A 24,435-nucleotide genomic window follows, 5' to 3' on the forward strand; every position below is an offset into this window, starting at 1 on the left:
GTGGGGGCTGGGGATAGAAGGGTGATGGGGAAAGCCCCTGCCATCTGGTACCCTGGCCACTTCTAGAGAAGGCGGTCATGGAAACAAATGATGGATGTCGGGGTCGGTTCTGAGAGCAGGAAAGTACAACGAGCAGGAGCAGAGAAACCCCAGTTGCGGGTTGTGGAAGGCTTTATGGAAAGGTGGATTGCAGGGGCGCCTGGGTGCCTCAGTCAGTTAGGCGTCCGACTTCGGTCCAGGTCATGATCCTGCATTTCGTGGGTTCAAGCCCTGCGTCAGGCTGCCCTGTGCTGACAGCTCAGAGCCTGGAGCCTGCTTCAGATTCTGTGTCTCCCTCTCTCTCTGCCCCTCCCCTGCTTGCACCCTGTCTCTCTGTCTCCCAAAAATAAATAAATATATTTTTTTTAATGTGGATTGCAGTCTGCAGGTAGCAACAAGAGCTGGCATCCCTGCTGCAGGGGACTGCACTGATTGAAAGCCCAGGGATTGGAAGGAGGCACCGAAGACATTGGGAGAAGACTTTGTTTTAAGTAAGGCCGCTCTGGTGGTAGCCTTAAGGAAGGGTCAGAGTGGAGGAAATGGAAGATCAGGAAGCAGTTAGGAGGTTACTGGGAAAGATTGGGAAGAAAATGGTGAGGGCCTAGAAGAAGTGTGGATGAGCCCGAGGGACAGATGTTTATGCAATTGTGTGTTTGCAGACGAATGGATCATGTAAGGATGGGGAGCCAGAAGAAGAAGGCACATGTGATTGTGGGGGGTTCTAACTTGTGGATGTTGCTTGGATCACCTCTGAGAAACTCACAAGACGTCACTCAAATGTGACATCTCTAGTTGACTTAGGAAACTCCTTGCCCCTTTGGTGAAACATTTATTTATTTTTAAAGTTTATTTATTTATTTTGAGAGAGAGCCAGTGTGCATTTGGGGGAGGGGCAGAGAAGAGGGGGTGGAGAGGGAATTCTAAGCTGACAGCAGAGCCCAAAATGGGGCTTAATGCCATGAACGGTCAATCGTGACCTGAGCAAAACCAAGAATCTGATGCTCAACCAACTGAGCCACCCAGGCTCCCCTCCTTTGGCGAAACTTTTAGAAGCACTGACTAAAAGGGCTTTTGGCCACTGATCTCCTGACAGAGATTTAAAAAAAATTTTTTTTAATGTTTATTTAATTTTGAGAGAGAGAGAGAGAGAGAGACAGAGAGACAGAGCACAAGTGGGAAAGGGGCAGAGAGAGAGAGAGAGAGAGAGAGGGAGACACAGAATCTGAAACAGGCTCCAGGCTCTGAGCTGTTAGCACAGAGCTTGACGTGGGACTTGAACTCAGGAACTGTGAAATCATGACTTGAGCCAAAGTCCGACGCTTAACCCACTGAGCCACCCAGGTGCCTCTGCTGACAGATGTTTTAAAACACACATATGCGTGCACACACAAACTCAACTGATGCACACACATATATGTTGATTAAAATTTTCACTAACATAGAGCACATGTAGCACACAACCTACAAATACTAATGGAACATACAGTGCTTTTGACTGTAAATTCCATGCAGCCAATTGATTCTCACAGTATTTTCACTATCTTCTCTTGTGTTCTTAGCTCGACTGAGGGCAGCGAGCAGAGAGTGGTGTTGCCTGCGCTCCCCAGTCTCTGCTCACGTCTGGGAAAGTGGACCTGCTGCCTCACCTCCCTTACGTACTCTCCCAGAGGGCTTCTGGACACAGGCCTGCTTTGTCAACACTCTCTCCCAGACCACACACCATTCAGTAACTGCCCTTGGGTTTTGTTTCCATTCATCCCCCCCCCCCCCCCCCATATCCGAGGTCAGTGACCAGAGTCCAGCACATGAGACCATGTGAGTCGTGTAACTTCCAAAGGGCCCTTGATCCTTGGAACCCTACTTGCGAACCCCTGTCTCCAACAGGCCTCATTCTGCATCAGACTGATGGGCGGGCACACCCACAACCACAGCCACTTTTGTCTGTGAGCATGTTTATTGTCGCTCTTAAGAGATGTAATTTAACGTGTCCCATAACACACAGCTCTCATCCTACTTGACCTTTCTCTAGCATGTTAAATGGGTGGCTTTTCGGGCTCTTTTTGGAACTTTATCTGACCTTGCCCTCCATGATACTACTTGACCAAGTGTATTTCTTTTTGCAATTTCTCAACCTCCTCTGTTGACTCCTTCGCCTCTGTTCAACCCTCTGTGCTCTCCAGCTCCCCTTTCCTTCTGTACTCTTCCTGGTGTGATTGGCTGCTTTCAGGCTTATTTATCAGCCAAGAGGCTGACTGCCGGACCCATACCTCCTGCTCAGCCTGGATCTCTTAATCCCCCACCTCGCACATCCAGCTGCTTTTACAGATGGCTCCCCGCGGGCATCTCTTTGTGCCCTCAAATTTAGATGCCCAAACGAAACTGATTGCCTCCCTTGCTCCAGTGGCCTGTGTTGCCCGCATTCTTCATTTCTAAGATGCAATACCATCTTGGAACCAAGACGATCAGCTGCCCCTCAAATCTGTCCTTTCCACCTGTACCACACGTGTCCAGAAGACCGGCCAGTGCCAGCCCTTGATCCAGTCCCCTCTCTTGCTTCTTCCGGGCTACTTCCCAAATTCAGGCTTTCTTCCCCGCTCCCCCGGATTGTTGCCCCATCCTCCTTGCCCCCCTCCCTGCCTCCAATTAGCCCCTTCCCGGCTCCTCTTCATTCACTAGTTAGAATTCTCCTTCGAGAGCCCAGGTAGGATGTTCAGGCGCCCTCCTCGAGCACTTCTGATGGCGCTTGGCATTGTCCTCGGGATGCAGCCTTAACTCTCAGCATGCCTGTCTCACTGACGCAACCTCAGCTGGGCCTCCGCTGTCCTGGCTACTCGCTTCGTAAACCAAGCTGAATAAGTCCTCCCAACTGCTCACTCACACTGAAAGGTCTGTAATTAAATTACAGAGAAAGGTCAATCAAAACTCATATAATGGGGATGATTGTTTCTGAGTAACGGTCTTTCTCAACTTTTACTCGTTTTCATTCACGGCCTAAGTGACCGTCTCTTGGCTCCTGATACCTGGGTTTGGCTGAGATGATGTCATTGGGACTCCCCTCTGCATGTGCTTCACGTGGTTTGGGGGTGCTGTGTATGTCCGTAGGCGTGCCCAGCTGGCTCCACATCTCTCAAGGATAGAGGGGCCCTATTTGCATCGGAAGCTTCTCGGTTTTCTCTGAGGCAAAAAATGAGATCTAGGCTTCATGTTACGGGAGGTCATACGTACACGGTGGCTCCTTATATGTGATCTCGTGAGAGGAACAGAATTAGATTATGTGTGGTTTTTGGAGTTGGGGTCCACATTTGATTGCTCCCCCAGGTAGCAACTTCATGGCTTTCATGGCGGGGAGGGGGGAGATTGTTCTGGAAATTTTACGCTCCGTGTCCTTCAGCCGGTTTGTTGCCAGGCCAGACCTGTCTAAAAATGGAAACAGAATATTGGGATGCTTTCTCTCTTCTCAGGCTATCAGTGGTAGCTGTCAGGAATTTGTTACTGTCTCCTAACGCCTTTTAGCATGAGAACAGGCTAAAGGCAGTCCAGGTGGGGGAAGTTAACATTATTATGGGGATGCCAGAGAGGGACCCAAGTCCGGACTATTCATATGTGGAAGGGCGAAAAAGGGGAACAGAATTAAAAAGGAAACCCTTAGAAATATCTAACCACCACGGATCTGCCTTTTTTTGTCTTTCCCTAACTGCGTCTCTTATACACCATTAGGTAGCTAGATTGTAAGTTCTGTGAGCGCAGAAGCAGTACCTTTTCCTTCCTTTGTCCTCTTCGCTGTCCGCCTCCAAGTCATGCCCATAATGGGTGCTCAGAAGCCATTGGCTTTAGCATAGTATCTCTGTGCTCTATCTAGCACAGCTCTTGAGATTGCAAGGATGGGTGCTGATTAAGAAGTGTGTCCTCACCTTAGCATACAGACGGCACTTAATTCTCCTCCATCACTATTCCCGGAGGGAAACTCGAAGGTGAATGTTTGCTCTGCCTTGTTTTTGGAAGGGCGACTTTATAATTTTCTTGGGCTTTTCTAAGAATCCCGCTAATCCCAACACCCCCCCCCCCCCCCCAAGACCAGCGCTGCTCTCATAGTAGCTGTCCTTCATGCAGCTACTTGCATTTCCTGGGAAGCGTGCCATCTTCCTTTGGTTTGGGCCGTGGAGGCTCCACACTTTCAGCATTCAGAGGGAGGCAGAGGGTGGAGGACAGGAGGACACCAGAGCTTTCTGTTTGTTCTCTGGCCGCTTGTGTTTGGAGGGAATCTAAAAGTAGCTAGATCTCATCATTGTGATATCATAGCATTACAGGGTACTAGCCCTTTGGGGAAACGGACTTTCCCTAAAGTCAGTGACTAGTTAATGGCACAGTTCTAGAGTCTGTATTTTTCCACCCCCCCCCCCCCCCCACCGTTTCTGTGGAGGAATCTGGAAAGCTCTCATCTGAAAGTGTGTCCTGACCTCGTGAAGTATCAGCCTCAAGGTTACATATGTTAAAGAAATGCAGTCCGTTTTCCCCAGGTGCTGGATTCTGGTGAGCAAGCTGACTCTGAATTCCTCAAACCACTTCTACAGAGCAAAGAAAAACCAGTCAGACTAATGTTAATCATGGGAGCCTATTACAATGATATATAACTTGTCATAACACATTATAATATTGCAGCAGGTATATTTAACCCACAGAACATTCTCTGGGGGGCCTTAACTCCCTTTAAAATCGTGTTCCAAGTCTCTGTAGCAAGACGGAGTTTCCGAGACCGGTGACGCGGCCACCCCACGATGGGCCAAGCCAAATGCTAGGAGAATCCTTTTTGGAAAACCCTGCCCTGTATCCCCGGGCTTAAAAGTATGTTTGGTTTTGTCAGCACCTCCAAACGGGAAGTTGAGATTTGACGGAAAACCTTTGGTGGCTGTGCACCAAGCTTTCCCTAGAGTCGGAGTCTCGGTCGTCATGGGAACCGCACTGCTACCCCATTTATTAATGGAGGCCCGGTGAACTTCCGGAGGTACTCTTGCCCCGTCCTGTAAATTCATTCTAGAAAAATGCAGGTTGACTCTTCAGATATTTCTCTGTCACGTCTCAGGCATTCGTTCCTGGAGCCTCACGAGCTCCAGAGAATGGCCTGTGTGCAGTTTCAGAACCACTGGTTTTTATCTGGCAAGGGTGCGTGAAGGCCGTTTCCTTTCATGCTTAGATCGTGTTACTGCCTGCCTGCCTTGTTCAATAAGCAAATTTTTTTTTTTTTTATTATGCCGCCTTTACGAATTATGTGGATTTAAAATAAGGGAAGAGGGAATGGAAAAATTCAGTAATCAAATACATCTAAAACCTTGATAGTGGCTTTAGGAGACTCAGATGTTTCTGAGCCTTTTCTAACTTTTAAAATTCTAAACTTTGTCCTTTATCCAAAGTGAAAGGTTTCTTTCTTCCCACTTCAGTAAAGCACTTTCAGAGAATGCCTCAGACAAATGGCCTTAAAGTAAGTCTAATTTCACTAAACTGACTCTCCCCTGCCAGGCATATATTAACAGTATTGGAAGTTGCCTCCAGAATTTTTTTTTTTTTTTTTAAGCTAATTGTTTATCTGGGAGGATGGAAATGGTGGTTTTAAGCCTTTAAGTCATTCATCATGCCTGGCAGCCTCTATTGTCTCATTGTTGAGTCTCAGCCAAGTGAGACTCCTCCTTGGTCTTGGGAGGGAGGTCCACAGATCTGGTTTTGCCAAATCTGTGTTCTGAGTCCGAGCCCTACTCTAAGGGAAGGTAATGCCGGCAGACTCCTAGGTCCCCTCAGCTTGGGGAAATGGGGACCCACTTTCTTATGTCATAGGAAAGTTTGGAAGTCACTCTCCGTTCAACGTAGAAGTGACAGCACTTACTTCATCTGTTCTTCCCAATGTCTCTGCATTACTGTTAGTTTTAAGTGCATTTTTGTGGACGTAATAAAATATTGTTTATAGTGAGCTACAAAGTAAGTAATTACAATGTGGCAAATGAAATTCAATCTAGCTTTGTCGTGGTTTTTTGAATTTTAATTAAACCAGTCTTAGAGTAAATTATAAATGCCGCTGCTTTTGTTGTGACAAGTGACATTGGCAAAATATTAATCTAATGGATAGTTATTCACAGAAGTTAATGTCTTCTCCCGTCTGCAGGCTTTGGGTGTTTGTTTTTGTTTTAATTTTCAGTTTATGCTTTAAAAAATCCAGAGTAGAGAATAAAGTTTTAAAAACCACATGAAATAAGAACTCCATGTATGGAATATTCCGTCACTGATATCTTGCCAGCCACAATTGCAAATGTCTCATTTATGGCACTGAAAACTTTTTTTTTTTTTTAAGCCAGATGTCTCTGTGGTCACTTTTTTGGTATCGTGAAAGCTGGGATAAATAACCAACTGTTGACTACAAAGCCGTAATATTAAAGGAATAATCAGCCCGTGTTCCTATTAGATCATTTCCCTTTTATTGTATTTTGTAAATTACCTTGTGGTGTTGCTTAAAAGCTGCATTTTGGTGGTTGCGTGTCCCTTTAATAGCTAAATTATCCAAGTTATTTTCTTAAGAGATTCTCTTAACTTGCATTTATAATTATCTGTAAAGAATATATGTATTTTGAGTATATTAAATATTCAAAAGTTAATTTTTCTTTCTGTCGGTTTATGTGCTTCTCTCCACCCTGGCCTAAAGCTTTTCTTACGTCTTAACATTCTGATTTCTAAAACGAATGTGAAAAATTTAATGACAAGATCTTTACACTAGTCCTGCAGGAGTTTTTAATATGATGAATTTCAGTCCAAGGGTGAGATCTTTACACATTGTTTATCTCTTTTCACCCTTCAAAGCTGACTTAGATCCCAAAAGTTAGAGTAAAATCAATTTCACCCCATAGTTTTTTCCCTCCAGCGTGCTAGACATTCCCATCGGAAAAGTAGAGCCAATTATCCCCGCGCGCGTGCATGTGTGTGAGGATGATAAAATCACATCATTGAGTCAGTTTCCAAATATGGTTGTAGCCTGTATTTTTTATCCAGGGATTACATTGTTGCCCCACCACCGCCATCATTAGATCGTGGGGGGCAAGGGTAGAGAAGGTGCGAGACGGTTGGCTGTAGACATCCAAATATGACAGCAGAGAGTAATCTCTGCAACAATATGGCAGCGGAGCATGTGCTGACTTTAGAGTGCCAGATCAACCCCAATATTTTTTCAGGGAGGCTAAATCTCTTGTAACTGCTCAATTGGATTTGTCACTGAATGAAGTATCAGCTGCTGTTGGACAAGGCCATAAAAGCCAGCCGGCTGGCCCTTTGTAGGCAGGGCTTACCCAACGATTGATATGTTTTAGCACTTTTGGGATTATTGTGATTAAGAGGAAACCATTCTGAATGAGAGAGAAAAGAGGGTAAGGATGCACAGCCCACAGCTGGTGAGCAGCATGTGTTTGCTGCTGAGGAAGTCACCATTATGGCTTTCTCCGGGATCCTGCCCTGATTGACGGGTATGAAATCTTTATACGAAGAATCAGTGTCCCGGTTTCCTCCAGCGGCAGCTCTCCTTGCAGGGCGATGGGTATTTGGAATGTTGTGGACTCGAGCATTCTGAATGCTTTCAAAGCCCTCGGACGCGCATGCTCACACGCCCACAGTGCCTAAACACATTGGTCTGCGCGCACCCGAGTTAATTGAGTTAACGTGTAGGGATTTCAGGAATAACAACAGAGTGTCCTCTTTCATTTCCCAGACCCAACGCTCTGTGACAGCCGTTAAAAATATCCCTCCATGTAGTTTGTGCCCGAGTCGTTTGTATGGGTGCGACGGCGACATGGAAACGGCACAGCCAGTGGATTTGTAAACTCAAGCACCTGGCTGGGGGTTTCTTTAAGTACGGGAACCTTGCCTTGTCTTTTTAGAACAGGTTTGTTTTCGAGAACCACCTGCTCCCCGGAGCAATAGAGCTCTTGCACGGGTCTTGCACTGGCCAAGGCAAGCCCCTGTGGAGGGCAGATTGGAGTTTGAGGCTGCCCAGTGCTCGCAGTTGTGCATGGAGTCCGGTCGCCTCTCTGGCCATCCCGGGGAGACTGTGCCCGGTTCATGCTCAGAGTTTGCTCGGCATCCCGCACAGGAAAGAGGCCGGCTTGCCAGGTCCTGCAGAGTGTCTTTCCAAGCCTGTGAAAAGCACGAATCATCCAGCAGTAGAGCATGCTTACAGCTGGCCCTTTGCTAGCTTTGATCTGCGAATCAGGCCGCTCCATGAATGCCCTTATTGTCATGTTATGTGTACACAGTGTGTGAATTATTGAAAATAGGGAGGCCTGAGCCTCATCTGGTAGAGATTACAGTGCAGGCATGCTGGGCGAAGGTCTGTAATTGAAAATCCCCAGATGCTGTTTATTTGGCCTTTGTCACATGACCTGCTGCAGGAAGATTGTCGGAACAAAATGTTGCCTGCATGGAGAGTGGAGCCCACCCTCCCCCACCCCGAGAGTCTCCGCAGGCTCAGTCTGTACACAGCTTAAACACCTGCCCAGAGGATTTTTAAAGGCTTAAAATAGATTCGCTCATAGCATTTAAATAGAGGGCATCTTGCTTGTTGGTTTAAACTGCTTAAGCGGTTGTTGACTTGTGGAACCTTCTATCCACACAAGGGTTTGCTGGATAATTTCACTCTGAGATATCTTTGCAAAGCAACCTTCAAGGCTAGAGCCATGTAAGCAGAAGTAGTTTGGGCTCTGCCTTTTCTTAAAATCAAACTTGAGTGTGGTGAATGAGCTTGCAGATGAGGCCACATTGACTGTGTATGTGTTCCTTGTCTTGAAAAATACTGTGGCTACCCAGAATATGGCTAGCTAGTTCATCTGTGTTTTATCCAGTTCATCCTTACCAATTCTACCAATGAAAAAGTTGGGAGGTTTCTTAGAACGTGTGTTTTTCTCTGTTGGATACTGAACGTTATACTCTTTGTAGGTGGTGGATTGAGGCCGCATGGTAAATCTGAACTTGATCACAGGAATGAAAAGCGTTGTCATTTTGAAGAAGGGAGGGCTGTGGGTTTCGCAGGTGCTTTCTGCCAGGGAATAAAGTAACCCCTCCCCATCCCTTTGCCCTCCCCAGTATCTATCTCAGTTGTGATTATGGGTGCCTCGTACGTTTCTTAGAGCTTGGGAAGAGGAAAGGTTCTTGGGTATTTGCCACTCTCAGCATTCACCTGGACTGTGAGTTCCTCGAAGGCAGGAGCCCCTGTCGTGTTCTCTTTATATCCCAGATATCTGCCAGCACGGTGATTTTCTGTCCTGCCAGCTCTGTCTTCCTCCCTCTCTTCCCGCCTCTTGGAAGAAAACATTCAGTCACCACCTCCTGTGTGCCATCATGACAGTTGTTCAAATATTTTGCCTTTCAAGATGGGGCTATAAAATCAGCAGTGGTGCTATCATGAAGTAGCACATTCTCAGTACTGTGCCGGGAGTTGGGGGTTCGGGGAGACTGGGAGTAGGAAGTGTCCCCTGCCTTCAGGAAGCTGATAATTTGTCAAAGAAGGTAAGTGGAAACACCGACAAGCAGCGTGCAGTATGGTAAACCCCGTGCTGGACGCACACCTAAAACCTGCTGAGCGGAAGGGGCAGAGCAGGCTAACGGGCAGGGAACTGGGAAGTGCCATGTGACTTGGGTTTTGGTAACTCAGAAATAAGCCTTCAGCAGATTTGGGTGGGATGGCGGGAGGGGGGGTGGGGTGGGGTGCGGGGAGGGGAGGGGAGGTGAGGTCATTCACACAAAAGGTATAGAACCCAACATGACATGACAGTATGTGTAGAGAGTGACAGGAAAAAAGGCAAAAAACAAGACAAAACAAAAACCGTGGGTTTGTGTATGTAACATTTTAATTTTTTACAGGGAGAATATACTGCATATCACCTGGGTAATTTGAAATTTTTAAAGGAGAATAAAAGGGGGTTGACTCTCCTGAATGTGAAACTCGACCAAGAGAGGTATTCTGGTTTGCTTGTTCACGATCTCACGTAGAAAGCCCAGTGCATAGGCCACTGTTTTCTCCTTAACGATCGGCCCGTGTGTTGCTGCCTTTGGCTGCTCTTGGTTTTGCGACCAGTCGAATGTGGCCGGCGCAGCTGCGTGAATGACAGAGCGTGGCAACCACGGGAGAAAACGTCTGGATTTTTATCTCAGACTGTTCTTTAGTTGTCCCTCTCATCCTCATAATGCCCTGCTTTTATTGCTGTTGTATGGCTTTCTGCCTCAGTTTCCCTCCTGTACTCGAAGCCCCTCGAGGGCAGAGAATATGTACTGTTCCAGTGTATCTCCCACACTGCTCCTGCAATGCTTCGTGCGACGCCTTTTGTATAGAAAGTATTCAACAGATGGTCGTCAAGCAAGGGAGGGGAGTGCATCTGGGCTGGATTAGGAAGGACTCGAAAGCAGAAGGACGGGTTGAGTTTTACCCTGTGTTGTAGGTGGTGGATGGAGGACGTTAAGTGGTGTACATTCAGTCCACTTCACGGCCGGGTTGTGCCCCCTTCTAGTAAGATTGTGTTCTCGCTAAGCGCCTAGTAGTGGCCTTGTGAGAAGTTAACTTACTGGGGTATCGAGGCTATCTTCAGAGCAGTCGGTCCAAAGTCAAGGCGTCATGAGGGTGGAGTCAGAGCCCGACTCCCCCACTTAGCAGTTTGGCGACTTGCGTGGGTTTCTGAGCGTTTTGAGCATCAGTCAGCATCCACAAACTGGGAATAAGGTAGGTGCGAGGGTGACGCACGCGAGCGAATAAGCACAGCGCGCTACGCGGCCCTGGCGCACAGTAGGTCTTCAGCACACGCTGTTGTCCACCTCGCTCCCACCTCATTGCGTCTCTACCCACCACGCAGTAGGTTTTTCGTTTCGCTTAGCCCTCAGATTAATATGTCCTCGGTTTGAGTGCAGTTTTTAAAATGTCCTTTATGATCATGGTTTCCATGTTATTTTTAAAAGAATTCCCGAGTGCCTGGGCATTTAGAATCCTCTTTATTTAGCATGTTTCCTAAGCAGCGGGCGGTCCCACGTGAGTGTCCCTTCGACTGAGTGCATGGGTAACGTGCCTCTGTACGGCAGCCGCCTAGTAGCTACAGAAGTTTCTTGCTTTATTCTTCTAGTGACGGTTGTATTTGCACTAAGAACTAACTTCTGGAAATCCGGCGGGGGACGTGCTATTTAATGTGATGCCGCCAGCCTGTTCATAAAGATAATTTTACAATCTGCCACGGATTACAAGAATTTTGGCCGCGCTTCGCCCTTGGCAAAAACCTAATTCCCGCTATCTTATTCAATGAACAATCCATTCTAAATTAAAAGATTATTATAGCAAGTAAGTAGCCTGCATGATGCCCGGTTAACGTTAAGATAGCCTAATAAAGGGCTCCGTTTACTTGGAAACAATTTCTGTGGCCACATCCTTTTGACAGGTTAGTGTGCGGTTAAGATGTCCAGAACGGTTTCAGTGCCGCGTGGCAGAGCTGCTCGGTGTTAAGATCCCAGAAAGTAGAAGCGTTGTAGGTTTATACAAGATGCTGTGTGGCATGGCGCTCCGGACAGTGAAACCTCACATACGCGTTCCAAGCGATGAAAGCATATAAACCAAGTGCAGTGACACTGCATAATAGTTCCAGGACCATTTAAGATCACTTTGAGGGGTGAGACCCTTCCCCTGTCATTGCTAATGCATGCAACAATCCTTCCGAGTAGATACTTCATCCCCATTTCACAGGTGAGGAAATAAGGCTCCAGAGAAGTTAAGCAAGCCGCCCCGACTCACACAGCTTATAAGTACAAGTCCAACTTCCCCAGCAAGACTGCAAGTCCTACTTCGGAATCAAAAACAAAAACAAATCTGCAGCATTGCCGCCATTAAAGATTCTCCATGAAAAACCAACAGTTTTTGGCACTTCACATGTGTGGATTTCACACTTCTTTAAAGGCCAAATAATTAATAAATAAACAGAGTGTTCTTAGCAAAGTTTTTCATTAACAAGACTCTCCTGGGTTAATGTGGAGATTAGCTTTCTTTTGGACCAGGTCCATATTCCTGTGGCATTTGGAGGTCGGTGTGAGTAGGAAGGGGAGAGGAGGAAAGGGGCATGTGCTGGTCCCCCTTGTGCCAAGTTAAGAACGAGGGTCTGGAAAACTTTGCTGACTGTCATTGCAGTAGTCGTAACTGTAAAGGGGCTTACGGGTTTCAGGTGATACTGTTGGTGCTGCCCACTTTATACGATCTTTTTCTAGATCATTTTTTCTGTGTGTAGGAGACCTCACTCGGTCATTTATTAAAGACATTTACTGAGTACCTACTTAATAGGTGCCGGATCTACAGTCAGAGAGAACTAGATAGATTGTTTCTATGGAGCAGTTATAGCCCTAGACGGGGAATGAATAGTCCCCTAGATGAGTAATCCTCGTGTAGAGCAGCAGGGGGTATGCTGGGCATATGAGAAAATGACTCACTCTGGATGGGTCCCAGAAGACCTTAGGGAGGAAATACTTCAGTTGGGGCTTACAGGGATGAGTAGGAGTTTGCAGGCAAAGGAGAAGGGAAAGAACATATGGTCTGTGCAAAGGCATAGAGGTATGGAAAAGCATGATAGTGACCTTGGGAAGTCTCCAAAGTTCTTTGTGCTAGAATAGAGGAGCCATCTACAGAAATGGGCTTGTAGGCCTGGGTACGGGCTAAGGAGTGTGTGTTTTTCTTACAGTGGCCAGGGACGTGTGGATGTGAGAAAGCAACATAATCAGATGTGGCTTTGAAAGAAAAGGCAGATGCCCCAAAGATGAGTGAAGATTTTCCCTGAGAGCCTGTGGTAGGGGGTCTGTTTAGGTTGCCGTCAAGGGCAACAAGCATGGGTTCCATTCAATCCCGTCTACACCTTGAGTGTGTATAGACACAGACCCTACCTTTAAGGAGCTTATGGTCTGTTACACAAGGAGTCTTACTAGAGCCAGAATGTGGGCCGTGCCTTGATACAGGCCGAAGTAAGGCATCGTGGGCCCAGAGCAAAATGGTGATTCTCTGCTACGTTCCCGGCCAGAACCAAGCCATGCTGAGCGATGTGTTTATAACGCACGCTATCTATCTTCTGTTACCAGTTTGCTCTGTTGCGCTGTGGTCTTTCCCAGACGCTGGTCTGCGAGGTGAGCTCCAGGCTCCTGACTCTGGCTCACTCTTCACATGTTCCCTGCCTTGTGCGTCTTTCAGACGGGGTTTCGTGGAGGACACCCCCTCCGAGCTGGGCCTGGAAGGATTTGTTGATGGATCGTCCTAACCGTGAGCAAAACCTCCGAATGGCAGGATGGTTCAGGGAACTGAAAGCTACATTGTGCGTTTTGATGGTGGCAGAATGGATTCAGGTGATGGTGGAGGTGGTATGTTATGAGAACGCAAAGTTGGGGCCAGATGGTGGAACAGCATTGAATACTATACTACGGTGGTTTGACCTTTAGACTGTAGGCAGTCGGCCATTAAGGTCTTAAAGCAGTAGCGTGGCTAAGCCAGAGCTGTGCTTTATAGGTAGCCGTGGACAGGATGGACTAGGCAGAACAGGGGTATAAAGTTCAGCTATTCATTTGAGAATGTAAAAGGTGATCATCCAGCATCTCTTTACCGCTTCGCAGAGAATGCACCACCAGAGACGCTTACTTCATTCATATTTATTTTCCTTCTAGACATAATTACAGCAAGGATTTCTCTCCAATGTAGAAGGAGTGTGTTCCATACAAAGCATTGGGCGGTTTTACTTGCTTGTCTCTTTGGCCCTTGTAGTCTACTCCGAATGTGCAGTCTGTCAGCTGTCCTGCTAAGAGGAAGGACAAGACGGCGTTTTATGGGGGCCATCCCTTGATAATGTTATCAGCCGCCGTTGACTGGTAGGAGCTCTTGGAAGTGGGATTTGAGTTCTCTCCAGGCCTTTTGAAGGGGGTGAGGAGTCAGTGCCGACTTGCCAGAGGTTAACATAGCCGTCCTCTGTATTCTTTCTGCTACGGCGATTGCTTCTAAGCCCCTGAGTGGAATGCAGACACAGGTTCTTTAAGGGACTTGCCAGTGTTCACCTCCTGAAGGCCATCAGTCCACCCTGTAAACCTTTAGATTGGGAACACACAGCACCAACCCCTCACAACCCAGAACAGGCTGTCCGGCCCTTTCTGGTGATTTTCCACGTTGGTGCTGGTTTTTGGTCAATGATTTATATCAGGGATTAACCGAGACACTGAACTTCCTCATTGGTAGTGCTCTGGGGTTGGTTCAGATGCTGTTTTTTGTTTTTTGTTTTTTGTTTTTTGTTTTTTTTTGGTGACCCTTCCTTTATCCCCAAGCTTAGCTTTGTACCCTCCTCCCATTCTGGTTGTCCATCCCTGCAATTCAGTCGTTCATCAGTGTGTACTTACTCTTGAGGACCTGCTGTGTGCTCGACCCCGGGGGTACAGTGATGCACAGACCCCAATGTGTGGCCGGTGCTCCTGTGGAACTTCCTGTCTGGCAAAGTGGGAGGGGCAGGCATTTATCAGGGAAGCATTCGGATATGTGGGCCGCATCAGCTGTGGTGCACGAGAGGCACAGTCCCAGGCCGGGCGACTGGACTCCGTTGTCATGAGGGTCCTTCACAGGTGTAGGTTCCTTGAAGGCAGTGGCATCTTCATACCCCCCCGTGATGCTGGCATACTGCTTGTGCTCTGCAGGTGCCATCAGTTGTCTGACTAGACGGTGACTGACCAGCTTCAGTAGGCCTCCTTTTCCTCCCCGTGTTGCTGGTGCAATGGCTAATTGTTAACTCCTCCCAGGTTAGTTAATAAAGACCCTTGACTGCCTCCTCTGGCAGTGTCCATTCCTACAGACTCCCCATAGATTGAGGAGGAGTGTGTGTCCCTTGGTGCCCACATCGTCCCCTACACTTGTGCATTTTGGTGTTGACTTTCAAAGCCTAAGAGAATTTTTCCTTGAGGGGAACCTCAGCTGACAGGGGAAAAAAAAGGGGGCGGGGGGGATTCGTGGCTACAAAGTATTTTACCACCACCTTAGAGAATCTTGCCCGAGAAAGTACTTCGTAAACCGTCTCTCTGTAGGGCGCCGCTCCTGTGTCGGAGGACAGAGCCACGTCCCACGGTCTCGTCACCTTGCGGAAGGCGTCTTCTTTGCTTCTTTCCACTGGGGCATCTTTCCCTTTTCTGTGTTCGCTTTATGTTGATGATCCCGTGTCATAGTGCATTGATCACAGGGAGGTAGCAGCCCTGCTTCTGCCCCTGTCAGTGACTCACTCCACAAACGCTGAGCTGCCTGGGAAGGGGAAGCAGAGAACAGAGGAGTACCATTGGTTCTTATTTTCAGCGACTTCTGGTTGGAGCCATGGCATGTACCGAAACAATAGAATATAAGGCAGAAAGGATATGAACCAGCAGCGAAGAGGCCCAAGTCAGAGGCTGTGGATGTTTAAGAAAAAGGGAGGCCTCTTCTGTCCAGAAGGCTCACGACGGACGAGGCATTTGAAAGATGAGCAGAATCCAGATGTGCAGAAAAGAGTCAGGGCAATACAGGGAAAAGCCGTTGTGCGTGCGGGTACAGAGCTTGGAAAGCTCAAGGTGTTAACAGGGAAGCTTCTGGTAGCCAGTAGGGTCATTGAGCTGAGTTAGGGTTTGTGAGGGGCTGTGGAAGAAGGCCCTGAGGTCGCAACCATGGCATCAGTGTCTATTTGATACGGCTTCGTTCTAGCAGTCTGGAGAAGTTGGAGTTTCCTTTCTGATTTTCTACGTGGTTAAGAGACGTGGGGGATCCTCAGGTGTCCCTCCCAGCAAGGAGAGGGCCAGTGTGCAGTGACCAGAGCCCCTGCCCTGCCCCTGGGGTGGGTAGCCCTCCCCTGGTGTGAGTTTGCCTCTGAACCCCGGCTACAGCCGTTAAGAGGAGGTTCCGTGCCTTACTTCTTTCTTTGTGGCTCCCTGCCTCCGTTCAATTACAAAGTGGCTCTTACGCTGTGAAAGCCCAGTGTCTCTGGGCTACAATTTCTAGCCACAGACCCTGCATTTGCTGGGCCTCAAACATGACCTTGAGGCCACATCCCATCACACACCCAGCCCACAACAACGTTAACCAGTCTTCTGTCTGGGCAAGGCAAGCCCCGTGCAGACTCCTCGCCTTTCAGCTGGAGTCTTGCTCCCTGTTGTCCCTTTTAGCGGGAGATTGCACGGCCATCCGGGGCACGGGAGCAGCGATGATGGCTCACTTTCAACGCTGTTATGTGCTTTAAGAGAAAGGAAGAATAAATAAAGGCTGGATTGCGGTGCCTGGTGAGGATCACGGTAGGAAAGTGACGAGTCGGGCTTTGTCTGTCTTTGCTGCTGCCCGCTGCCTGTGGGAAAAGCAAGGGCAGCCACAGCTGCCGAGCCTCAGGCTTAAAGAAGCTAGGGGGTGTAGGTGTCTAACGGACATTTTATGCCCCAGAGTAGCTATAGTATAATGACACTTAGTGGTGAAGTGTGTGACATTGGCACTGAGCTCTATAAGCTATCACAAATATTGATAGAGAAGTGTGAAGGTGAGGCGTGAATGCTGTGGGCGCTGACTATCGGGTCAGAAACTCTTGGGCCCAGAAAGGAAGTGTGGGGCAGTCAAGGGAGCTTCAGGGCCGGCAGGTGTGGTTTTGTGGGGTTCCACGTTGCTGCTTCTGTGTGTAAGGAAATGCCGCTGTTCCGTGTGGCATGGCCTTCCTCCCATGCCCCTCCATTCCGTCTTAGCACTTCAGTTAATGATACTCACATTGAAGTCTTCGGAAAAATGTCCCCATGCCTGCGGAAACCACCACAACACGAAACGCAACCGCAGCAATAAGATAAGAGCTCGGCAGATGGGCAGAGGAACAGAAAGGCATGTCGAAGCAAGTATAGAAAAAGCGAAGGAGGTGGGTACGTACGTAGTGTGTGCTGTGAGATTCTGCAAAAGAGAAAAAAAAATTCTGTATGTCTGAAGTTTTTCATAATAAAACATGGGAGAAAGTATCATCTGTCCTTAAAAGCCTACATGATGTTCCGGTACTTTGGGGACAGCTTTCTAGACTTCGTAAATTACTGTGTCCGATTGCACGTGTATGTTGTCAGACCCTCTTCCTTGGCGGTAGTCCTAGTGTGACCCTTGGAGCTGGTTGGCGCTTTTATCTTAGCTTCTGTGTTGACCAGTGACCTCCTTGTGGGCAGGCAGTCTGTCTTCTCTTTATATCCCTGATGCACCAGGCAGGCATCGTAGAAGGCGCAAAGAGGTGGTCCCCACCTGCCAGTAGGGTGCGTTTAGGAATATCATGCATGCTTACCGTTGCCATTACCTTTATTGAAAGTCCTGTTTGTAATGTAAGGTTACTGGACCACTGCGTGTGTGTGTGTGTGTGTGTGTGTGTGTGTGCGCGCGCGCGCGCACGTGCATGCTCACACACACACTTGCGAGTGTTTTAGAAGAAAGAGAAAAATTAGGGTTAACATTTCCAATTCCCAGCATCCTGATCATGACTGCAAAACAAGACTATGCTGTGTGATCCGAGGCCGGCTGCCAGTTACATCGGTGATTGTGGGTGCCCAAGCTCCCAGTCCTTGGCAAGGGAATTCTGGACTATATGGATCACCCCATTTGGAAAGCCGTACTATAGAAATATATATAAATAGGGCTCAGATGCTCTTGTCAAGGTCACTGACCAAGATCCATTCAGAACCTTGTTGATTTCCCAAAAGTATGTCCAACCCTGGGGTGCCTAATAGATACCCCACGGTCATTTGGAATGTCATCCTTGTTTCCATAATGGTAGGCATATTTTAATTCTGGGCAGATTTAGAATTGAAAACAGAAGATTTTAATAGAATCAAAGCTATATAGTGTTAATATTTGACTCAGAGGATTTATACATATTTGATGTTTCAAGTAATTATTTAAAATAATTTGGCCCGTGCCACAGGTGAGCCTTTTTTTCCAAATTAAAATGTGCAATGAGGTAATTGGTTTAGACTTGATCTGGGGGAGGGTTGAAGTCTTACTAGAATTGTAAGCAGTATTAGAGCATTTAAGATAATTCGTTAGGTTTCTAAGAGTTGTTTAAGGGAAGGTTTTGGAAATTCAAACAATTCTAATAATTAAAAGAATTAAATATATTCTAAGTTAAATACCCAGTTTTAAACGTTTAAAGGACTTTCAATTAGCTTTGTAAAATGGAGCAAACATTATTTGAATGGCCCTTTGAAAGTGATTATAAAAATTATAAGATATGTAAGTTGAGCTTAAAACTTAAGGATGAACTAGATAGAGTGTTTACATCTGTTTTTTTTTAATGTTTACTTTTGAGAGAGAGAGAGAGAAAGAAAGCCTGAGTGGGAAGGGGCAGAGAGAGAGGGAGACACAGAATCCAGAGCAGGCCCCAGGCTCTGAGCTGTCAGCACAGAGCCCGATGCAGGGCTCGAACTCATGGACTCTGAGATCATGACCTGAGCCAAAGTTGGTTGTTTAACTGACTGAGCCACCCAGGCGCCCCTTGTTTTTTAAATAAATGAATAAAATATCCATTTTTAAAAGCCAGGTAAGCCCAAATACTGTTTCTGCGTACAAAGCTGCCCGCATGGTGATTAAAAAATTCACACGAGATAAAGTGATTAACAAACACTGTACTTACTAGATCAGGTGGGTGCTCAGAGTTAGTTGAATCTGAATTTAAAAGTCGCATCAGCGGTACCCCTTGTGGAGGCAAGAAACACGCAGAAACCTCAAGTTAATTACCCTTCACGGCTTCAAACGTGGTATGAAAGAAAGAACGCAGGGTTTCGAAAGGTGATCTTACTTACGCAAAGAACAGGGACGTGAGAGTCACAACAAGCTTCAGTGAAATGGTGGCTGTCGCGTAGTGCTCTGCGCATGCTAGGTGCTCAGCGAGGCCCTGCTGTAGACAGGGTAATGTTGAGAAGTTTGATTTGACATCATTTAGCTCCGACGGGTATCATTCGCACGGACCGCAGGGTTGTGTACGGTCAAATGTGGCTGATCTGAATGTTCATCTCCCCGCGGGACCACATGTCCCACATGTGTCACACAAGTCACACAACCGCGTCTGCTTTCACAGAAGACGGGTATGGGGGCAGGGCACGTTCCTGCCATCTGGACAAGGTTCGGGTGAAATTGCATGTAATATAGAACCCTGGATTTATTTTGTTCTGGCCACTCAGCCAGCCCTAAACAGGGCTCACAGTGAGGCCCTGGGCTGGAGGATGCTTGGCTCGTCTGCAGACATTGTCATTTAGGTCTGGCTTCTGGTAATGAGGCACTCCTAGCCGGGCTGTGCTGTCAGCGAGCCTTTGAGACAAATTGCAAAATCTGTACAACCATTTGAGAGATGGAGAAGCAGACCCGAGGACCCTACAGGGGATATTGGTAGTTCTCAAAAGTTTGAAACAGAATGCTCAGAGAAGCAGTTTAAACCTGAATTTAGAGGTCCTTTTCCCGTGGTTAAAGCGTAAGTTCAGACAAGAATGAGGATGTGAGAGGATCCTGACGGGCTGGAATGATAAACTTAATCTAACAGGATGAAATGCAGTAGCAATAAATGTAAGCTTCTGTATTTGGATCTGAAAAATCCCAACTGTGCACAAAAAGACTGGGCACAGAGGTAGAGAGATATATCTGAGGAGTAGTCTATATGAAAAAGACCTCTAGGAGTTCAAGTGACGTAAATTGACAGTTTATTGTGGGTCCCCAAAATCAAATGTAGTCTTAGGCTGCATTAACAGAAGTAGGGTATTTAGGATGAGGGAGGTGATAGACTCATTCTGCTGTGGACTTGTCATAGGAAGAGCACCACTACGGTTCTGGGCTCCAGCCTATGAAAGGAAATTAGATAAAGGATGCTCACTGGATGGCTGTGGTAGTGTTCCAAAAGCTGCCACAGGTAACAGGAACAGAGGAAGTTTGGCCTAGGTACAACTCCAGGAAGACCTGAAAGTTGTTAATATCTGAGAGTCAGTCACGTGCATAGCCTCGCTCATGTGAAGAGGAACAAGGAGAACCTGGGGATGAAAGTTCTAAGAAGCTCCAAATAAGGAGGGTCTTTTGTTTTTTTGTGTTTGGTTTTTTTTTCCCCTCTGAGAGAGAGTGTGTGTGAGCAGGGGAAAGGGGCAGAGGGAGAGAAAGAGGGGGATGGGGGGGGGGAGAGAGAGAGAGAGAGAGAGAGAATGAATGAATGAATCTCGAGCAGGCTCCATGCTCAGTGCAGAACCCCACATAGGACTTGATCCCATGATCCTGGGATCAAGTGACTTGAGTTGAAATCAAGAGTCAGACACTCAACTGACTGAGCCACCCAGGCGCCCCTTTTCATTCTTAAATATGGTTTAAGATAAAGTGGACTGCTCCCTTAATTCTATAAGTGCTTGGTTACGTTTATAAGACTCTAGGCTTCTAGCGGTAGGAGCAGATGACCCAGAGGAATCTCCCAGCCCCAGGATCCCACAATTCCTTTGCCTTCCAGTGGTGACCCTGATCTGCATGGTCCTAACACAGACATGCACGGACAGAGCCATGATGACAGGAACCTTCTAGGCAGTGCCGAGGGAGTCTTCAGAATCCTCAGACGAGCTTTCCACAAGGACACTCTTGGGTTGATCCTCATTAGGGCTGCCAGTTTTTTACTGTGCCAGGGGAGATCTGGGGGGGGGGGGGGGTGGTCCCTCTCTGTCACCAGAGGCTGTGTTATTGTCTCATTGGTTCTTTCTGTGTGCCCAGCAGTGTGTTGGGTGCCGGGGAGGCTTTTGGGAAACAGACAAAGCTCTTGCCCTCTTCAGTTATGCAGAATGTCTGCAAAGTAAGGCAGCACAAACGAATTCTACAACCAGCTCTACAGCTAACAAATGTGGTTAACTGAACGAGAGGGCTTTTATTTCATGTAGTGTTATTAATACCTTTCCCCACTTAGCTTCAGGGACACATTCTCCCATGACATTATAGTTCTTCGAAGTCAGATTACCTGTCTGACATCTCCGTCTCCTGGTGGGGTAAAGCCGGGAGATTTTGCTTATTCTTGTAGGCATTTTCTTTCCCCTACAGGTTATAAAGCTTTGAGGTAGTTAAGTCATTTCTTTTTCTTTTTCATGAACATGATCTCGTGTATAGTTAGTTACTAGGACAGTAACATCTTTCGGGAATGTCGTTAGCCCCTTGTTGTAGGTTTTCTGTGGTCACAGCAGGTCAGTCTCCGGTGGCTCTCACGACTCTAACTGGAGTGAACTAGGGATGGAAACGTGGGTGCAGCGAAATGGGCATGGAAACTAAGACGGAAACAGATTTGTGGATTCCCGCGCAAAGCCTTGTGTTTGTTGCTCGTACAGGTTGACCACCTCTTCAGGCATAAAACGTGTAAAGAAACAAAAAGGCACATTTCTGCCCTCAGTTGCTGATCCTAGTAATTAAATGCCCTTCATCCTAATTTCCCCTAGCAAATATTTTTGCAAACAATCGTACTGTTTTGTTTTTCTGGCATGAATAGATACACAGCTCCAACTTTGAAAATTTTTTGTTCTAACTTCTTAGCTTTCAGAGGCTTTTTTTTTTCTTTTTTTAAGTAACCCATCTTATTGTAAATTCTTCTTTCTTTCAGGTAGGAATGAATTGATAGCCAGATACATCAAACTCAGGACAGGCAAGACGAGGACCAGAAAACAGGTAAAATAACGTACCTGGACACTGTGCATGTCAGCGAATGGCCCGACGAGGCATTTTGGCTGCACTGGCTGGCTGTGCTTTGGCTCCTAGGAGCCCCCAACTTGAGTTCCCTGTAAGGACGTCAGTATTGGAGGTGTTTCCAATTGGCTCAGTTCTCACTGTTCATCATTTCAGTGACCCTTTACGATGTGGTCTCCAGAGTTCTTTTTATACACACATGGGAAAGTCTCACTGCCAAGGACAGTGTATGCACTGGTCTGGTACTGTACTTTAATACTTCTGTTTCTTTCCCGAACTGCGCATCTGTAAACGCTACAGACGCTGCAGGTGCAAGTACACTTGGAAGTCACGAAATATTGAGATTTTGCGCATTGTAAAATCCTGGAACAATTCTGCATTAGTCATCATTTCGATGCAAAAGTAACACTGGCAGCCATGACTGTTGGCCTGAACATAATACTGAATGATGTGCGTCCAGGGAACTGTTGCTCCTTAAGCTATGGCTTTTTGTCAGTAGCTGCTGTGACTGAAATGAAGTTATAACTTAAATACCTTTGTGCAGAGTAGCGTCAGGAATTTTCCTCTGCCCTTTGTCAGGGCTCTGGCTCTCTCCCCGTTCCTTCTGACGTAAAGCGGTCCAAATCTCTGACCCAGTTCAGAACTGGAATGGATGAGCAATTCGTGTTTAGCTAAAAACGGAGAAAGAAAGAGAGAAAGGCAAAGGGGGGAAGAGCCTCGAACAAACCTCATGGGTGAGCTGTTAACAGAGCACAATTATTTTTTAATATTGACCTATGCTGATCTCTCTGGCACGGATTTTGAAAACTATCATCGTACCAAAAGGCAAGCTTAACTGTGGATCTCGTTAAGTATGAGCAGCAGACTCCGGTTCTCTGCTCAGCGATGAGTTGTTTTCATGAGTGTTTATGACGGGGAGAGCTTTTCCCCAGGAATGTTACATGTGCCCCCGCCAGGAGCCCGACTGCTGAGTCAGCACAGAGGGCCGTGGCTTCCTGCCAGGGCTCAGAGGCAGGGCACTGTCTGTTCGGTGCATGCTCCCCCCACCCTGTGACAGTGGACAGTGGCCCTAGGCAAGTCAGAGAATCATGTAAGAACAAAAGTTAGGGGGAGAACAAGTAAAAGCAGGAGCCGGATGGAGGGGTGACGATGATGGGGGAGTTCCCGCTTCTCTGTACTTTAAAAAAAAAAAAAAAAGGCAACTTGCAAACAAAAATCATTGAAACTCAAAGATAAAGCTAAAGATAAAAGGATCTTTTGTTACCATCAATCCTGTTTTTATAGTCAGTATAGTGTTCGAAATGGAGTAACTGCCTCTCAGTCCGAGTTGCTGAACTTTTCAATGGAGGGTTCTAAATTTCCGAAATAGATCCAGTTCCCAGCATACTGAAAGCGGTGGACCTGGGCTATCTCTCTGCTGGGTCTGTGAGCCCTAGTCCCGTGCCCAACCCCTTCACCGGGGACTCTTCTAAATTTAACCAAATGTAACCCACTGAAAGAGATGCAAATTTGTTTACCCAGTGGAATCATTGTGTTTCCGAAGCTGGGCTTGGCTTGGTTTCCAACACCCCGGCATCCTGGGGATGTTTTTAGGCAGCAGTTGGTGATACCTCTCCAATGTGAATTTGTTGTTCAGCAAATCGTGTGGTTTTCAACCCAGATTTTTAACAGGATGGCTGGCTGGCTGTATTCACACTTTTCGCTTTGTAATAATATGCAAATCCACTTCGCGCCCAGTCAGTACCCAAAAGAGTGGAAGGATTGAAGATATTTATAAGGGGGGGGGGGAGAAAAAAAACCCCTCTGCTGACTGGGTCTGTCCATTTCTCTGTGAGATCTAATTTACATGTCGGTATTATTTTAACATTTGCTACAGAATCCAGAGCTCTTAATGAGATCAGAATATAACCGACAGCTTCGGCTTTTTGATTCTGCAGAATGTGCTAATTTATGGATGGTCTCTTCTAAATTGAGAAGGAGGGATTTTCCCTCCTGATCCTGAGAAGCTATAAATATTTTCATTTACCTCTAGCCCCACCTTTTAAATTTCATCAAGAAAACAACTCCACTCTCCCCCTCTCATCCCGTGCCCGTGATTTCTCCCTGGTGAGAAAACTAAAAGCAGCCTAACTTTCATCCTGAATCAAGTCACTGCAGTGATGACCCAGTCTGAAAAGCTTAGAGCAGCGCTGGGGGCTTGGTGTCTGGCTGGGACTGTGTATTTCCTAACTGCAGAGCTTTGTTGAGATGCAAATAACCTTCCCCCAACCCCCACCCCAAAACCCTCCCAAGGAGTAGCGATTTTATATTTGATTTCCTTTTTTTGTTTTGTTTTGTTTTGTTTTGTTTCCCCTCATAAACCCGAACAATGTAGGTGTCTAGTCATATACAGGTCTTAGCAAGAAAGAAAGTTCGAGAAATTCAAGCCGCCATTAAGGTACGTCTGGCTTGCCCAGTTGTAGGGGGCTTTTCATCTCCATGGTTACAGGCTTTTCCTTTGTTTTCCTCCCTTCCCCTACCCTGCAGGTGTCTAGTCACATTCAGGTTCTTGCCAGAAGGAAATCTCGTGATTTTCATTCCAAGCTAAAGGTATGCGCTTTCCTGCTTTTTGGCTTGTGGTTGCTATGCATCTCACTTCCTGTTTTCCATGGTGACTGGTGAATGCCTGGTGCTGGGATTCTCGT

At 46.9% G+C, this 24,435-nt stretch overlaps 1 protein-coding gene and 1 long non-coding RNA gene across 10 annotated transcripts in view; one reads left to right on the forward strand and one right to left on the reverse strand.

The window, feature by feature from the left end:
* The window catches only part of TEAD1 (TEA domain transcription factor 1), a 270,028-nt gene that overhangs the window by 171,229 nt on the left and 74,364 nt on the right, over positions 1-24,435 (forward strand). For 3 of the 9 annotated variants that reach the window (XM_043580691.1, XM_043580692.1, XM_043580694.1), the window contains 3 exons: positions 21,669-21,733; positions 24,126-24,188; positions 24,278-24,340. In XM_043580691.1, coding sequence (XP_043436626.1) covers positions 21,669-21,733; positions 24,126-24,188; positions 24,278-24,340 — 191 coding nt within the window. The remainder of the gene's footprint in view (positions 1-21,668; positions 21,734-24,125; positions 24,189-24,277; positions 24,341-24,435) is intronic. The other 6 variants (XM_043580696.1, XM_043580697.1, XM_043580698.1 and 3 more) reach the window with 3 other exon arrangements.
* Positions 13,702-15,398, reverse strand: LOC122483575. Its single transcript, XR_006297417.1, has 2 exons — positions 14,452-15,398; positions 13,702-14,066 (listed from the first exon to the last, which is right to left on the reverse strand). It is a non-coding gene; the product is annotated as an uncharacterized LOC122483575 (long non-coding RNA).

The sequence above is a fragment of the Prionailurus bengalensis genome, chromosome D1 (assembly GCF_016509475.1).
Source record: "Prionailurus bengalensis isolate Pbe53 chromosome D1, Fcat_Pben_1.1_paternal_pri, whole genome shotgun sequence".
In the NCBI taxonomy this organism is placed as follows: Eukaryota; Metazoa; Chordata; class Mammalia; order Carnivora; family Felidae; genus Prionailurus; species Prionailurus bengalensis.